Source organism: Odocoileus virginianus, chromosome 31, assembly GCF_023699985.2.
Source record: "Odocoileus virginianus isolate 20LAN1187 ecotype Illinois chromosome 31, Ovbor_1.2, whole genome shotgun sequence".
NCBI classification, from domain to species: domain Eukaryota; kingdom Metazoa; phylum Chordata; class Mammalia; order Artiodactyla; family Cervidae; genus Odocoileus; species Odocoileus virginianus.
The window spans coordinates 16,756,844-16,775,432 of NC_069704.1; the positions used below are offsets into that span (position 1 = coordinate 16,756,844).

At 37.6% G+C, this 18,589-nt stretch overlaps 1 protein-coding gene across 4 annotated transcripts in view; it reads right to left on the reverse strand.

Annotated features, from left to right (window-relative positions):
• SLC44A1 (solute carrier family 44 member 1) overlaps nucleotides 1-18,589 on the reverse strand; it is a 208,509-nt gene that overhangs the window by 57,038 nt on the left and 132,882 nt on the right. For all 4 annotated transcript variants that reach the window (XM_020869461.2, XM_020869460.2, XM_020869463.2 and 1 more), the window contains one exon: nucleotides 5,357-5,494. In XM_020869461.2, coding sequence (XP_020725120.1) covers nucleotides 5,357-5,494 — 138 coding nt within the window. The remainder of the gene's footprint in view (nucleotides 1-5,356; nucleotides 5,495-18,589) is intronic.

Sequence of the window (18,589 nt, forward strand, 5' to 3'; positions counted from 1 at the left end):
CAGGCAGAAGATGTGGCTCAGACAAAGCGGATGTTGAGACAAAAGCTGTTAAGGTAGAATACTGTCACATGAGAAACAACTATGAAAATCAGTGATATTTAGCTTAAAAGTCAAAGAAATGTAATAACTACTCCCTAGTATAATGAAAGGACATCACGCATCCATTCAAGCAGAGGATACATTAGTGGTTATCAGATTATCAGATGGGCTAGGAATCACTTGGGGAGTTTGTGAATAAAATGCAGATTCTCAAGCCTTGCCCCCAGAGAGTCTTATTGGTTGGATTTAAGATGAAGTCAGCAATATTCATTTTACAAGTACCCCCAGTGAGTCTTAAAAGTCCACAGCCTACAAGTAGTATGGCTCTATATACCTGGTGGGTGTCCTCCATGGTGAGTACGCATAGCCAAGGGAGTGTTCAAGAGAATCACTTGGGACTTCTATATATATTTCTCATATGCTAAAAATTTACTTTTTATTAAAAGCTATACATATCATATATATATATCATAAATAAATAAATATGTTGGGGAAGTATGCTCAAAATTTTTAATAGGATATGTAATTTTAAAAGTTTAGACAATCTTATAATAAAAGATAAGTTCTCGGCAAATCAGGGTAGAATGTGAGAAGCAGGAAGAAAGGATACTAGTTTTGGAGTCAGAAAGATGTAAGATTGAATCTGAGTTAGTACTTTTTAGTTTTGTGACTAAGCAAGTTCATTGAACCTTTCTGAACCTATTTATCCATCTTTAAAAGAGATACAATATGACATACACCCCGTAATTGTTAAAATAAGCATTCTGAAAGCATTTTACATAGTGACTGGCAATCTTAGTTTCTTCCTTTTTTCGGTCATCAATCTTGGATTTATGATGCCTTTCTCCCATGAAACCCATGTTTTGAAAGATTTTGTTTACCAATAAAATAGCATCTATAAATAATAATTTAATTTTCATTTTTTAATTGAATGAACTCAGATTAAACTGTCAACTAGGACATATAAGTAGTGTCACAAAAAGTATTATCAAATAGACATAAAATAATTTCATACTGAAGCAAAGAAATTTAAGATTTGAGGGATTTTGGGGGTATAGTTTTCTTGGTATAAACATGCAATATCTATTCGACTTTAAAATGTTGAAATATAGCTTCTACATCTTTATTCTTAACCTTTGAGGACCCTATAGGCCAGCAATCATAGGTCATAAGGCACTAAACTAGAGGAGCTAGGGTCTTGTCTAAATCTAATTTTCCATTCCATAAAATCATTGGGGCTTCATAGAAACAAAATCCATGACACTATTTTTTGTTTTCTTTCTAAAATCAAGGTTCTGAAAATTAAATTTTAAATTTTGAAATAATTATGGATTAATGTGAAATAGTAGAAAAGTAACACAGAACGAACCCCATGTACCCTTTATCCAGTTCCCTTCAACGATAACACTTTGTAAAATTATACTGACAGTAGTGAATACAAAGTCACAACCTAGATATTGACACCGGTACAGTAAAGATAGCGAACATACCCATCATCACAAGCCTCCTTCATTTTAATTTTTTATAGCTATCCTTACTTCCCTTCACCCCATCACTAACTGGGCAACCACATATATAGTCTCCATTTTTATAATGTCATTTTAAGAAAGTTGTATAAATGGAATCATACAAGACTTAATCTTCTGGGATTGGCATTTTTTACTCAGCATAATTCCCTCAAGATTCATCCAAGTTGTTGAATGCACTAATAATTTGTTCCTAACACTTTTATGTTTATTATGATCTATCTAGTTGAACTATCTGACCAAAAACTATTTCTGCATACTAGTATTATTAATTTCATTCATTTCAGTTAATTTCATTAACTGTAACAAAAGAAACTCTTTAAAAGATTTATTGTATTTTGTGATCAGAAGTATATTTTTGAAAAAGGAAAACAACCAAAAAAAGAAAAAGGAAAACAAGAAATTCATTTTAGTATGTTAGAAACCCAAAAGTTTTTTTTTTTCTCTTATCTTTTTCCTTTTTTTGATTTGTCAGTTTAAAAACTGCTTATCTTTCATGGTTTTAGGTCTCTTTGTAAATAATGTTAGATATATTATTCAAAATTATACTTTGCTGGAAAGCAACTTGGAAATACATATCAAAAATCCTATTATGTACTTGAACTCATTAATTCTACTTCTATAGTTCTGGCCTTAGGACATAAGTATTACTGTGGGCAAGAATTGCTATACAAAAGTTTCACTATAGTACACTTCATAATAGTAAAAAATATGAGGAAAGTTCAATAGTAAACAAAACAAAGGCTTTACTAAATAAATGATACAATTGTATAATCACATTTAAGACATTTTTAATAGAATGAGAAATGCTCATAATATGAAGTGAAAAAAGGGATACAAAACTGTCTTTTCTACCAGATTTTAAATTTGCTTTATTGACTAGTATTATAACCAGCATCCAGAAAAGCCCCTGGTACATTACTAGTAGGTACTCTATAAACACTTCTTTAATGACTAAAAGGTTATGAGAAACGTAAGGAAAAAACCTAAGAAAAAAAGCCTGTCTTCTTCTTGGAAGACAGGCTTCTGAAAAACTCAAAGCCAATTTTAAAACACTGCATTTTATCATGTATATATTTTTCCATTATAAAAAATGCACAAAACTTTATCATGGTAAAGTGGGAGGAGGGGTTTGGAATCATTCATATTTTCAATACCTGAAAGCAATCATTATTAACATTTTGAGATACTAATTTTCATTTTTTTCTTATGCACATTTTTAAACAGTTCTGTGATAGTCTAGTAGTTTTACTCAGCTTTCCACTTACCATATTATACACAATCATATTACAAACTCTTAATAAAAAAAACATAATTTAGGGAGTTCCCTGATGGTCCAGTGGCTAAAACCACAGTGCTTTCACTGTGGAGGGCGCAGGTTCAATCCCCGGCCAGAGAACTAAGATCTTAAAGATTGCATGGCATGGCCAAAAAAATGAAAAACAAAAAAAAAGGTTTAATAGGCAAATAGTCTGCAGATTATTACTTCCAACTTTTATTGTTAGGCAGCAGACTGCTTACATTTGGTCACTATTATAAATAATGCTGTATTTAGAATTATCTCTAGCAGTTTGGAGAAGGCAATGGCACCCCACTCCAGGACTCTTGCCTGGAAAATCCCATGGACGGAGGAGCCTGGTAGGCTGCAGTCCATGGGGTCGCTAAGAGTCAGACACGACTGAGCGACTTCACTTTCGCTTTTCACTTTCATGCATTGGAGAAGGAAATGGCAACCCACTCCAGTGTTCTTGCCTGGAGAATCCCAGGGACGGGGAGCCTGGTGGGCTGCTGTCTTGGGTCGCAGAGTCGGATACGACTGAAGTGACTTAGCAGTAGCTAGTAGTTTACCATCATCAGAATCACTGAATCAAAAGGCTTCAGGGAAAAAAAAAAAAGGCCCAGGGACAAAATTTTTGTCAGTTAACACAATTATAGCTCACAGTGATTAAAAACTTTGAAGTCAGACAGATCTGAATCTGAACTCCAGCTCTGCCACATTTGAGTTTTCTAAATTTGGACAACCTACTTAGCTCTCTAAACTTTGGTTTCCTTTGCTGTGAAATGAAGATAATAGGAGCTCTCCTTATTGGGTGGAGGGTGGGGGGGACCAAATATAACACTTCACATAAAGCACTGCCCTCAGCACCTGGTACCCAGTAAGTGTCAAAAACTTTTTAATTGCTCTGTATATTTATATATATATATATATGTTTTTAAGTTGCTTTTTAGGTACTAGGGGTCAATTATAAGTATGTAAAAAATAAACCAAAAATCTGGGGTCTCCCTGAGTTATTCATATAGCACATAAATAATAGTAATGGTTAGTAACAGGGTCAGACCTATATTTAGTCCTTAATAAGAATTAACTCATTTCATTCTTACTATAATAAATTTCTTATTGTAAAAACATGACAAAAATCCAGGAGTCATAATATATGTTTAATTAAAAATTTTAAAAATAACTATCTGTGCAGTTATATAAGTCTTCTTCGATGACTGTTGCCTGAGAACTCAAAACTACGCAGTGCTATGGGATGAGGGTTAGGGGTGGGAGTGAGGCTCCAGAGGGAGGGGATATGTGTATACCTATAGCTGATTCACACTGTTTTATAGCAGACCAATACAGCATTGTAAAACAATTATAGTCCAATTAAAAAACCTACATAGTGCTAATCAATCCCCTTTTCCTTTGCAAAGGAAATATGATTTGCTTTTCCTTGTAAAAGCACAGTGGCTAGAGTAAAAAGTGCTCAATAGTAAGAGAATAGCATTTGACGGAACAGTGGCCATTATGATAATGATGAAATTATTAAGGTTATCAAAACAATGCAAAAAATACATAATAGAATATGAAGTGAAAAGAGCAGAAAAAATAGGTATGTATAGTAGGACTGTTACACTATAGAAATAGAAGCCTATGAAAAATAAATATAAATATAAAATATAAAAAAGAAATATAAGCCTATGTATATTTCTATACATAGAAATATAAGCCTATGAAAAACATGGGAGGTAATATAAAAATAAGTTATCAGGTTATCATGGTAGTATCTTAAATTTTCTGAGTATTTTACGGTTTGAAATATGGATACAATGAACCCCAATTATAAAGTTATCTAATATTTTGCAGATTTTAATAGCATAGAATAAAAAGATACTTGAGAACAGTTAACTCTCATTCCCTAACAGTTCTTTTTTAAGGGATTTATATATTGTTAACATTGACCATTAATATTCATCAAGAACCTACAATGTCTCAGGCACTATCTTAGGTACTCTAGACATATTAATTAGCCTAATCCTCACAACTCTAGGGGTTTGGCACTATTGTGACACCAGTTTCACAGATGGACAAACAGAGGCACAGAGTGGCTATTACCCTGCCTTAGGTCACACAGCTAGTGAGACCAGGATTTCCATCCAGGCAGCCAGGTTTCAGATGCAATGGTCCTAACCACCACATGGACTGTTTCTTATTTCAAAATATGTCAGGATAATCATGGGCAAATTACTTAACTGTGCTTGTCTCTGATTCCTCATCTGTATCACGAAGTTAATAAATAATAATAGAACTTCCATTACAAATTTGTTAACGAAGACTAAATGAGCACAATACATGTAAAGTACTTAGAAAAATGCCTGATACATATTAAGGGCTCTGTAAGTGCTTGCTTTCTATTATGTGACTTTTAGGTTTTTGGTGGGCTACATATGTGTTTTAAATTGAAGAGCAACTATTGCATATGTGAAAATTTACTGTATGTCTCAGATAATATACTTGGTTTTATTACCTTGCCTAGGAATAACATGAAATCCCCCACCGTGTTGATGGCAGCTACTCGCAAAGCATTCTCCACGAGAATGACAAAGGCATCCTTTGCTGAGGTGCAGAAATTGGTGCTGTTGATAGCTGTGGCTGTGTATGCATTCTGGACAAAAGCAAAAACAATTTTTTATCAGTAAATGTTATCTTTACAATTTAAACTAAGGATAGTTAAAGCATAGCTTGCAAAAATATTTCACAGTTAAACCCATGGCTTTGGTGAGGTACAGATTTAGATTAAGCACAAGGAAATATAAGACATTAAAAAAAAACACCAATCTGATATGGTAAAGAGAACTCGGATGGCCTAGTTTTGGTCCTTTAAAAACATTGACATTTATTAAAACACACATAAACCTTTCCAACATCCATTACCTTCTTCCCCGTCTTAGTAAATCAAACCATAATTTAACCTTTCCTAGATACTTTGGGTTCATCACTAGGCATTTCAGTGATGCTTTAAAAGCTACACACACGTATAAAGGCACCAGATTGCTGTGCTGTTTTATCGGGAACATCTATTTCCTCCTCCTTGGCACTTTCTTCTGTGCTGTCACTTCTCACAGTTCTTGCAGTAGACAGCTCTCTGTTGCTGATTTCATACCCCTCCCTCTGGGGCAGAACATCAAATCCCCTTTGAGGAAACAATGCTTTCTCATTCTCTTGGAGTCTGAGTGAGGTTGACACTACCTCCAGCTCTGGGGGTAAGCTCTGATGGATGTAAGTCAATCAACATGTTTTACCCACAGTGACTGCTTCAGGAATTGGTACAGAAACGAATCGGAGTCCGTGAAAGTAAAAGATGTTCCCCTGGGCTTCTGGGAAAAAAGAAGTTTTCTTTCTCTTCTGTAGGTGCTCCTGACAGAGGAGCTCTCTCATGTACCTGGATGCAAGGTGTGAGGATAGAAATGACCACGCCTGTCTTGCCAACATAATGGAAGTCAGAGCAGAGAGGGAAACCAGGTACTTACACTTGCTGACAATGTTTACATGGTTAGGAACCAGCCAGATTCTGTACTTTTCAGTTACAGAAGCTAGTAAATAGCTAAGACTCTCTCCCCTTCTTCCCACCCCGACCCCCTTCTCTATCTTGCTCTTTGGGGGCTAGACCGGACTGGTTTTCTGTCTGCTGTAGTACTGAGTCCCCAGCTGACATACTTTATCCAATTGTACCTGCTTCTGTCTCCCCATGTTTTCTTTGACTAATAGTCACTCTGATTTTTTTTTTCTTCTTTTTTCCATTACATTCTAGAATAGCACTGACACTTTCTGGAAAATGTGAATAAGTAACATAACATGAAATATGTTTGAGTCTTAAGAAGGGAAAGTATATGGACTTTGTAATGAAAACTTACAGTCCTGAGCAATTTTTGGTTTAGTGCTGACTTAAGAAACTGTTCCAAAATATGAAGTTGCAGGAAAAATGCAGAACACAAAGGCATACATTATACTGGGTTGTCTGTAAAGTTTTAAACACTGAGATCAGAAGAGTCTTTAATTTATGAGTGTTCCAATTGTACGCTTGTTAGTTATTACAAACTGGGTATGAAGATGAGGTTGGAGTCATCAAATATTTAATTTGTCATTATATGATTAATTTCATTGGTTAAAAATGCAGAACTTTTCAGGGCCAAATAGAGAGTACTGTACTGAGTAGGTCACTATTTGTGGTTCATAAACTTTATTCAGTATTGGAACAGCAGGAAATAACAGTGCTCTTTGAGAAACACAGTATGATCTTAATATAGGAAATGTCTTCATACAAATTGGCATAACTTGTATGTAGTAGCCCTCAGTGAACAATAGAGTCCAAAATGCAGTACCTGGGTGCAATCTCAAAAACGACAGAATGAACTTGGTTCGCTTCCAAGGAAAACCATTCAATATCACAGTAATCCAAGTCTGTGCCCCAATCACTAATGCCAAAGAAGACAAAGTTGAATGGTTCTATGAAGACCCACAAGGTCTTCTAGAACTAACACCAAAAAAAGATGTCCTTTTCATCACAGCGGACTGGAATGCAAAAGTAGAAGTCAAGATATACCTGAAGTAATCGGCAAGTTTGGCCTCGGAGTACAAAATGAAGCAGAGCAAAGTCTAACAGAGTTTTGCCAAGTGAGCACACTGGTCATAGCAAACACCCTCTTCCAACAACACATGAGACAACATGGACATCACCAGTTGGACAATACTGAAATCAGATGGATTCTATTCTCTGCAGATGAAGATGAAGCTCTATACAGTCAGCAAAAACAAGCCTGGGAGCATGACTCAGATCATGAACACCTTATTGCAAAATTCAGACTTAAATTGAAGAAAGTAGGGAAAACCACCAGGCCATTCAGGTATGATCTAAATCAAATCTGTTATGACTACACAGTGGAAGTGACAAATAGATTCAAAGGATTAGATGTGATACAGAGAGTACCTGAAGAACTATGGACAGAGGTTTGTAATACTGTTCAGGAGGTGATCAAAACCATCCCCAAAGAAAAAATGCAAGAAGGCAAAGTCGTTGACTGAGGAGGCCTTACAAATAGCTGAGAAAAGAAGAGAAGCAAAGGGCAAAGGAGAAAAGGAAAGATATACCCATCTGAATGCAGAGTTCCAAAGAACAGCAAGGAGAAATAAGAAAGCCTACCTCAGTGATCAGTGCAAAGAAATAGAGGAAAACAATAGGATGGGAAAGACTAGAGATCTCTTCAAGAAAACCAGAGATACCAAGGGAACTTCTCATGCAAAGATGGGCACAATAAAGGACAGAAATGGTATGGACCTAACAGAAGCAGAAGATATTAAGAAGAGGTGGCAAGAATACACAGAAGAACTATACAAAAAAAAGATCTTAATGGCTCAGATAACCACAATGGTGTGATCATTCATCTAGAACCAGACATTTTGGAGTGCAAAGTCAAGTGGGCCTTAGGAAGCATCACCACAAACAAAGCTGGTGGAGGTGATGGAATTCCAGCTGAGCTATTTCAAATCCTCAAAGACGATGCTGTTAAGTGCTGCACTCAATATGTCAACAAATTTGGAAATCTCCACAGCAGCCACAGGACTGGAAAAGGTCAGTTTTCATCCCAATCCCAAAGAAAGGCAATGCCAAAGAATGTTCAAAGTACCGCACAACCGCACTCATTTCACATGCTAGCAAAGTAATGCTGAAAATTTTCCCAGCTAGGCTTCAACAGTATGTGAACTGAGACCTTCCAAATGTTCAAGCTAGATTTAGAAAAGGCAGAGGAACCAGAGATCAAATTGCCAACAACTGTTGGATCATAGAAAAAGGAAGAGAATTCCAGAAAAACATCTACTTCTGCTTCATTGACTAGGCTAAAGCCTTTGACTGTGTGCATCACAACAATCTATGGAAAATTCTTAAACACATGGGAATACTAGGCCATCTCACCCACTTCCTGAGAAACGTGTATGCAGGTCAAGAAGCAACAGTCAGAACCAGACATGGAACAATGGATTAGTTACAAATTGGGAAAAGAGTACATCAAGGCTGTATATTGTCACCCTGCTTATTTAATTTATATGCAGAGTACATCATGAGAAATGCTGGGTTGGATGAAGCATAAGCTGGAATCAAGGCTGCTGGCAGAAATGGCAATAATTTCAGGCATGCAGATGACACCACCCTTCGGCAGAAAGTGAAGAGGAACTAAAGAGCCTCTGGGTGAAGGTGAAAGAGGAGAGTGAAAAGCTGGCTTAAAACTCAACATTCAAAAACTAAGATCATGGCATCCAGTGCCATCACTTCATGGCAAATAGATGGGGAAACAATGGCAAAAGTGACAGACTTTATTTTTTGGGGCTCCAAAATCACTGCAGATGGTGACTGTGGCCATGAAACTCAGACTCTTGCTCTTTGGAAGAAAAGCTATGACCAACCTAGACAGCACATTAAAAAGCAGAGACATTACTTGGTCAACATAGATTTCTCTAGTCAAAGTTATGGTTTTTCCAGTAGTCATTTTGGATGTGAGAGTTGGACTATAAAGCAAGCTGAGCACCAAAGAATTGATGATTTTGAACTGTGGTGTTGGAGAAGACTCTTTAGAGTCCCTTGGACTGCAAGGAGATCCAACCAGCCCATCGTAAAGGAAATCAACCCTGAATATTCATCGGAGGGACTGATGCTGAGGCTGAAACTCCAAACTTTGGCCACCTGATGTGAAGAGCCGACTTATTGGAGAAGACCCTGATGCTGGGGAAGATTGAAGGTAGGAAGAGAAGGGGACAACAGAGGTTGGATGGCATCACCGACTCGATGGACATGAGTTTGAGTAAGCTCTGGGAGTTGGTGATGGACAGGGAAGCCTGGTGTGCTGCAGTCTATGGGGTCGGAAAGAGTCGGACACAACTGAGCTACTGAACTGAACTAAAACCAGAAATGAGTATATGCGGTTTATGTTTCAAAAAGGCTGAGAAGGTGGGTTCTCTAGACTGTAAGTGAGGTTGGTGTTGATTCTTAATGTTACTCTAGAGGAGGGGCAAAAAAATCTTTTGGTAAAAGACCAGATAGTGAATATTTTTGGCTTTGTGGACCATATAGTCTCTGCCACAATTGCTGAGTTCTGCCATCATAACATAAAAACAGCCAAGACAGTTTGTAAATAAAACATAGCTGTGTTCCAATGAAACTTACGTACTGAAGTACATATTTAGCCCACAGGCAGTAGTTTGAAAACTCTGCCCTAAAATAAATTATTAATGGGGCTTGTTTGGTTGCTTTTATTTGTTTTGTTTTGGGTTTGTTTTTCGTTATTGTTATTCATTTTTTAGGTAAGGAACTGATGAGAACTGGGAACTACTCTGGGTTCCTTGAGAATAGATCAAGATTGGAAAGTTCTGTATCATTTTTTAGCTGAGCTACTGTTACATAAGTTCAAAAGTACAGTTAGTTTATTTTGATGTCATGAGGCTATTCGCAGAATGTTTCAAAAGAAGTTATATAGAAGATTAGGAAATGTGAACCACTGCAGTTAGGTAGTTAACTCTTTGGTGCCTGCTGTCTTTTAACTGATAGGAAGCACTGGCCAATGACAGCATAAAGTGGGCAAGCAGCAGATGACTGCTACCGGACAACTTAAGAGTATGATTTCCTTAAAATATTGTATATATTAGCTTTTGAGGTAAGAGCTGTGAGCATGAGATAGTAATATATTGTGCTGTTGTTCATTCGTTCAGTTGTGTCCGACTCTTTGGTGACCCCATGGGTTGCAGCACTCCAGGCTTCCCTGTCCTTCACTATTTCCTGGAGCTTGTTCAAACTCATGTCCATTGAGTCGGTGATGCCATCCAACCATCTCGTCCTCTATCATCCCCTTCTTCTCCTACCATCAATCTTTCCCAGCATCAGGGTCTTCTCCAGTAAGTTAATAGGGGTAAAATACCCTACCACGTTAACTACACACATACTATATATGTACGTACACACACATACATATAATGAATGTTGATGTAAAAAAGCATCATTATAATGCCTAGAATCAAGGATACTGGATAACCCATTTAAAACAACTGGGCGTTGTCTTAAATCTCACCCCTTAAATGAAGACCACTGATACTTAACTATGTTGTACTCCCCTTTCCAGTTTGAACATAACTTTCCTTGAAAGAAGAGGCAGAACCGAGAGGATCCACAAACCTCCAATCTCTGTCTTCTGTTATCATCAGGTTAGCTGAGTCTAAGAGCAGGCCCAATGTTCCTAAACTAAACAACAAAAGTTTTTTTTGGCTGCTGTCATTAATTTTCAGAGCTCCACTTTACTTGAGAATTATTCTTCTTCCTCTGCTGCTGCTTTTCTCCTTCCTCTAACCATCTCCACCCATTTGATCTACTTTTAAAGCAAAAGGCTATTTGTAGACATCAAAGGAGGCAGCAGTGATTTCTTTTCTCCATTCCTTGGTTTCCAGGGTTGGATGTGCTCACAGAAATTCAGCCTTCTTGGCAATATTCCTACAGATCTATGCAACTCTTTTATAGACAACCTAACTGAAAAAAAGTGGGTATTTTATAAACTTTTTCCTACTCCCAAGGCAAGATGAGCTGCATGTGATACACAAAGGTCAAGATGATCTCTTTAGGAAGAAAAATGTGCTAAAGATCATAGCAGGCCATTGAAATTTCCCTCTACTTCCATATCTCTTAGTCTAAAGGATTCACACCAGGGTTCTCAAGAAATTCTGTCCTCTGTGGCTAATAAGCGTTCTCTGAGCTTTTTGCTGATGACTTAGTCGAGATTTTTAAAGCCCACTCACCTTCTTCACCGACTGCCTTCCCGATATTGAGCTAAACTGCCCACAGAGAGGCATCAATGATTAACATTTAGCCTGTGCCCAACATCTGCTCAGGCAGGACACAGGCTAAAAGACTCAATTCTCAGAAGCAACATTAAAGATGCTCACCATCCAGAAATCTTTTTAAAAGGATGCCTATTAGCCCAAGTGGTCCCTGGTGTGTGTACTTTTGTGTGAAAGGTTATAGTGAAAAAGTACTGGTCCCCAGGCCTGCCTGGCCATAGGTTCCAGAGCACAGATTCTATACTTTCACACCTTCTTTCTTTTCTTCATTTAAGGACCTAGAAATTCTCTTAAAGTTTAAAATCTTAACATAATAACCCACTTAATAGGGCAAGCTAGATAGCAATGGTAGGAAAAGGGGAACAGATAAGTACAACTCTACATGTGAATCAGTTCAGTTCAGTTCAATTCAGTCGCTCAGTCGTGTCTGACTCTCTGCAACCCCATGAATCGCAGCAAGCCAGGCCTCCCTGTCCATCGCCAACTCCAGGAGTTTACTCAAACTCATGTCCATCAAGTCGGTGATGCCATCCAGCCATCTCATCCTCTGTCGTCCCCTTCTCCTCCAGCCCTCAATCTTTCCCAGCATCAGGGTCTTTTCCAATGAGTCAGCTCTTTGCATCAGGTAGCCAAAGTACTGGAGTTTCAGCTTCAATATCAGTCCTACCAATAAACACCCAGGACTGATCTCATTTAGGATGGACTGGTTGGATCTCCTTGCAGTCCAAGGGACTCTCAAGAGTCTTCTCCAACACCAAGTTCAAAATCATCAATTCTTCGTTGCTCAGCTTTCTTTATAGTCCAACTCCTACATCCATACATGACCCCTGGAAAAACCATAGCCTTGACTAGATGGACATTTGCTGACAAAGTAATGTCTCTGCTTTTTAATATGCCGTCTAGGTTAGGGGCAACGGTAATCAAAATGATCCCTTTTTTGCATTTTGAGTGAGGGATGGAGGAAGCACAAAGTCTAATCTATACCATATATTTCACTCAGTTTGGTTCTAAACACTCCAACTTTTTAAGGGACGTAAGAATTAAAAATATGTTGTAAATCTTAATTTAAATAGACTGCTTAAAAACTACCACTTGTCTCAGTTTAAAACAGGAAACAGTTTCAGCAGAAGGCTGCTTTCAGCAATTTATAGCAGAAAGCTTGAATATTCTCTATAACAAACAATCACTTTTCTTTAAATTGTACAAAAGCATGTATACATTTGACCCTTGAACAACACAGGGGTCAGGGTGCCAACTCTTTCACACAGTTGTCAATTCCCTCTCCTTCTATACCTCTTAGTCTAAAGGATTCACGGCAGGGTTCTTAAGAAATTCTGAGTCCTTTGTGGCTAATAAGTGTTCTCTGAACTTTCTGCCAACCACTTAAGACTAACTTTATAGTCTCTGTTATCTATGGTTCCTGCAACCATGGATTCAGTCAACAGTGGACTGTGTTGTACTAGAGTATGCAGCATTTATTTTTAAAAATTCCTATATAAGTGGACCCCCATAATTTTTTTATCATAAGTTGATTTTACTACATTCCAATATTAAACAGTACACCCACTGGTGGCCAATACCATATATTAATGACCAAAACAAGATTAAAAGGGGGTAGCACCCCACTTCCTCAAAAAAGCCCTGCCCCCTCCCTGGACTAATGCACATGCCTCCCCATCCCCATCGTTTGCCGGATTCCTCCTCCCTTTAGATTAAATCCCTGTTGCCAGGGTGAGAAGTTCATCTCTGATGGACCCACACAACCTAAAGCTATTGTTCAAGGATCAACTATAGGAAGCAGTGTGTAGTCACGGCACGATCCAGGCAAACTTAGATTTGAAACTTCCTCCACCTCTAGATCATGTGATCTGCTCCAAGGTACCAGACTCAATGTTTTCACTTATAAAAGAGAGGAAATGCACCTTCCTTACAGACTTGGAGAAAGCGATAATATATATAAAGTGCTTAGTGTACTATCAGGGATTTAAGTAGGTGCTCAAAAAATAACTCCCACTCATACTATGTGGAGAAAAGCTTTATAATCTTAAGGGTTTATCAGCTGGAGAACAGATACCTTCCAGTGTTAAATGTACTATCTTCAAGTAATGTCCAAGTAAACCAGGACCTGAGTACTTCAATGCCCAAAAGAAACAGATTCTAGTTGGAACAATCTTTCTACTTAAAGTGAATTTTATACTGTTCCATTAGATGTACAATTACTTTCCTGTCACATCAAGATAAGCACCTGCAGAAACAAAAATCAGTTCACAGTTCACTCTGTTTATCTGCAAAATTCTTAGCATCTATGCTATATATATTTAATGGCCTATTTTTAAAAATCTAAAGCTCTTTTTATTTAAATTGAAGTATAGTTGATTTACAATGCTGTGTTAGTTTCAGATTTACAGCAAAGTGATTCATATATGTGTGTGTGTGTGTGTATATATATATTCTTTCTCAGATTCTTTTCCCTTTTAGGTTATTACAAAATGTCAAGTATAGTTCTCTGTGCTATACAGTAGGTCCTTGTTGTTTACATATTTTATATATTATAGTGTGTATATGTTAATCCCAAACTTTCAATTTCTCTCTCCTCCTCTCTCCCCTTTGGTAACCATGTTTGTTTTCCATGTCTGTGGGTCTATTTCTGATTTGTATATAAGTTCATTTGTATCATTTAAACATTTACTTACATTTGCTTAAGATTCTACATATAAACAATATTATATATTTGCCTTCCTCCATCTGGCTTACTTCACTTATCATGACGATCTCTACGTCCATCCATGTCACTTCAAATGGCATTATTTCATCTTTTTTTTTATAGTTGAGGAATGTTCCATTGTGTGTATGTGTATATATATATGCAAACACACCACATCTTCTTTATCCATTCATAAAGCTGTTTTTTGAAGCCAGCTGTATTTTCTACTGTTTGGTACATAGTTGGGGACTACGGAATTTCATACCGTGCTGCAGATGAGTCTGGTCTACCCTACTTCCATGTCAACACTCCTCTCTGTTATCCGCTGTATTCTCTATAGCAGTGGCAACCAACTGGTGGCCTATAGACAACTGATGCTATGTGGCCCAAAGACCATACAATGTTTGCTCTGGCTCACTCAGAGTTACTCTTTTTTTTATTAGTTGTAACATTTTAATAGCAAGAGATAAAATGCAAACATCCAGAATTCTGGCTTCTCTTAGAAAACTGAAGAGTTAGAAACTGTCTATAAATTCTCACATGGCAAAGGTGCATGAGAGCTAGGTGGTGACAGCCTTCTTTGTACGGAACACGCGCTCTGCAGCTGACCACTCTCCGCTGCTCCCTAGCGCTCTGGACCCTGGCTGCTGCACTCAGTCACATGAAGGATGGAATGAACCTCAAGTGGCCCGGCAGGGGTTTATGTTGTCTGCTTCTACTCAAGGCTTTTAACCTCAAGTTGCAAGTTTTCTTTTTTAAAAAAAATTTATTTATCTTGGCTGTATTGGGTCTTAGTTGCAGCATACAGGATCTCTGCTGTGTCACACAGACGTTTCATTGCAGTGCAGAGTCTCTAGTTGTGGTGCATAGGATTAGCTGCTCTGCGGAATGTGGGATCTTAGTCCCCCAGGATCCAACCCACCTCCTCTGCACTGCAAAGTAGATTCTTAATTACTGGACCACCTAGGAGATATCTCAGGTTGCATGTTGGCATATAGGAGGAAAATGATGTAAAGTGACATTAACTGACTCATTGTTAACCATTTCCAAAGAGTACTACAAGAAACCAAACTCTAAGTGAGAGACTCTACATGTGAAATGTGAGCCACAGTGCCTGGCACATGATAAATGGTCAGTAAATGATACCTGGCATTGTAATTATTATTATTATTATTTCATTGCACTCTATTGAATACTCTAAAGATAACCTTAGAGAATAGACAGGTGATTATACAAGAAGTTTTTGAAAAATAAGAATGCAAAAGATTTGCCTCACAGGACACTTGAGATATATAATGAAGCTATAATAAATATTCCTGTACTATATGCAAGTAACTTATATAATACTGCACATCAACTATATTTCAATAAAAAATTAAAAACAAACAAAAAAAACCTCAAACCAAACCAAGCAAAAACTCAGAAGAATAAACAAATCAATGGTATAGAAAAAAAGTCCAAAGACAGACTCAAGTACAACATATAAGAAATTTAATACATGATTAAATTGACATTTCACCACAGAAGAAAGGATAGATTAGTCACTAATTGGTCCTGGGACAACTCACTGAATCCCAGATAAAATTTTTTCAAAAAAGGGAAACCTCTAGAAGACTACAAGAAAAAAGGTAGAATAATTATTTGATATTAAAGTAGGGAAAACTTTTCTAAGTAGACAAGCCAAGAGAGAAACCATGAAGGAAAGAAACCTTGAAGGAAAAGCTAAACAGACTTGACAAGAGAAATAAAAATTGCTGTACATTATAAAAATATAAAAGAAATTAACGTGGGTTTTATTATGGAATAAGAGTCTCCACTCACTGAAGACTCGCTGTGTCTAAGCCCATGGTCAGAGCACTGTAGACTCTTCACAGTCGTGGTGACAGGCATTGTAAACACTATTGGTAGCCCTACTTTACATATGAGGTTCAGAGCTTATCAGACATTAATTGAAGTAAAATACTGCAAACTTTTTCTCAAAACTATTATTAAGTATATTAATGGAGGTGTTAAGTAGTCAGACACAAGTGGGTCCCTGCTCCATCCTGGATGGGGCCACCTTTCCGTCCTGACCTGGACACTGGAGATCAGAACATGCCCAGAGATCCTCCCTTTATTGTGGTCAAGACAGTTAAATTTCCAGACTTAGCAGGCCCAAATAAGATAAAACCTTCCATCACATGTTGGCGCAGGCACACCAAGCCCTAAAACCCTAAAAGGTGACACAGTATAAACTGGGGTTCGTTATTCTATATTTGTAATAAACTAGTATTGCAGTATTTGTTCCGATCCCCAACCCCCACCCCGACCCAGCATGGGTTTTGCTTGGGTGCTTGTGGGTAAGTGCCTGAACACAAGAAGAAAAGTTATATAACTTAAAACTGACAATCCATGTGTCAAATGATGCAGGACACAAGGAGGGACTTGCCACTACTTTGAAAAACCAACCCTATCCCAGCTGGAAGGCTGTTTCTAGTTTCCACACAGCCCACTCTCCTTTTCTCTCCTGGGAGTGTACTTTCACTTTGTTTAAGAAAACTGCTGCTGCTTAAAAGTGTTCTTTGTCTTTTGATTGAATTCTTTCCTTTGGGAGGGCAAGCAGTGAGTTGCCAGTTTGCTGGTAACAAAAGTGTTATGATAGACAGTGAGATCATGGGTGATATTTTTTTCTTGTTTTGGTTTTCCAAACTCTTCAGTATTTTATATTACATTTACTGTCAGAGAAAAGACACATTATAGAACTACCTTTTGAATTCTTTGTCACAGCTCTGTTATCTTAAGAGTAAGACACGGGGAGTTCTTTACAAATAAATAAAATGGGATAGGCAGAGAGTGATAACAACACTTACTAGGTGTCTACCAAAAGCTAGACACTGTAAGAGTTGATTTATCTGCATTATATTTGATCCTAACCTAAAGCCTATGAGGACAAGTATATTTTTTCCACTTACTGAAGAAGGAAACTAAGACTCAGAGGTTTCGCTGAGCTTGCTAGGGAAGGAAACTCATCTTCAACATCTGGGCTCTTTCTACGGTGGCTTCACACCTCTAGCAGAGCACTAAGCTTATACCTGCCGGCTGCGTGTGATAAAGTGCCTCTTCTTACACTAGCAGATCATACACTTATACCCTGCTTTCTCAAATTTTAGAAAAGTCTCCGGAGCTCATTGATTCAGTACCACCATGATCCCCGTCATGTTAAGTACTTCAAACAGATGGGTACCCATCCTGCTCTGAAACATTTCACAGGAACGAGGGTTAAAAAATTCCACTGGCAATTGGTACTTATGCTTAAAATTAATCTGTCATGGCAAGAAGTATTCTAATATTTTTAATATGTTGACCTCATCTCAACATTTCTATGAAAACAAGAGACATGACGCTCCAATGGTAACCAGTCTCCACACTGGAATACTTCATATTCCAAGTATGAGTTTAGAATCACTCTCCCTTAACTTTCCCTCCCATAATTGATTTGCTACTATGTCAATGCTTTCCTTGAATCTTCAAGCATCATGCCTACCTCTTGAAGATGCAAAATGAACAAAACTTGTACAAGAAACACCAACTTGTAGTTTGGATATACATCACAAGACTATTAGGACTAAATTCCTGACTACTGTTTAGCTTGGAATGAGCTAAAAACTTTATATATGTTTTCACCTGGTATCCATCTTGATATCATGTGATTTGTTTCCTTCCTTCAGCACTTCTCCTTTTTGAGATCCTTACAGTTTTATATCATCCTATTAATCTTTTTTAGTCCAAATATTTGGTGATTAATCATTCATTCAAAAAACATTTAAAGACCACCTATTGTATACTAGGCACCATGGAAGTTTCTGCAGAGACAAAAATAAGATCCTGTCTCTAAGGAGCTAAAAGTCTAAAAGAGGAGATGGAGTAAACAGATAACTCCTATACAGGATTCCTAGCGTTTTCACAGAGGTATGAACTGATATTGTGCAATGTCAAAGGAGGAGCTGGGGTAACGAGGGAAAGTTTCTTGGAGGTGGTGCTCAGGAAGAATCATTAAAGACTAATAGGAGCTAGTCAGACATTGGAAGGAAGTTATTTTCTGCACATTTTGGAAACTGTGAGAGCAAAAGGTGCCTATGGGAACCGAAAACAGACAGCTGAGGTTAGCACATCTCTCTGAACATAAGCTATTTCGTGACGGAT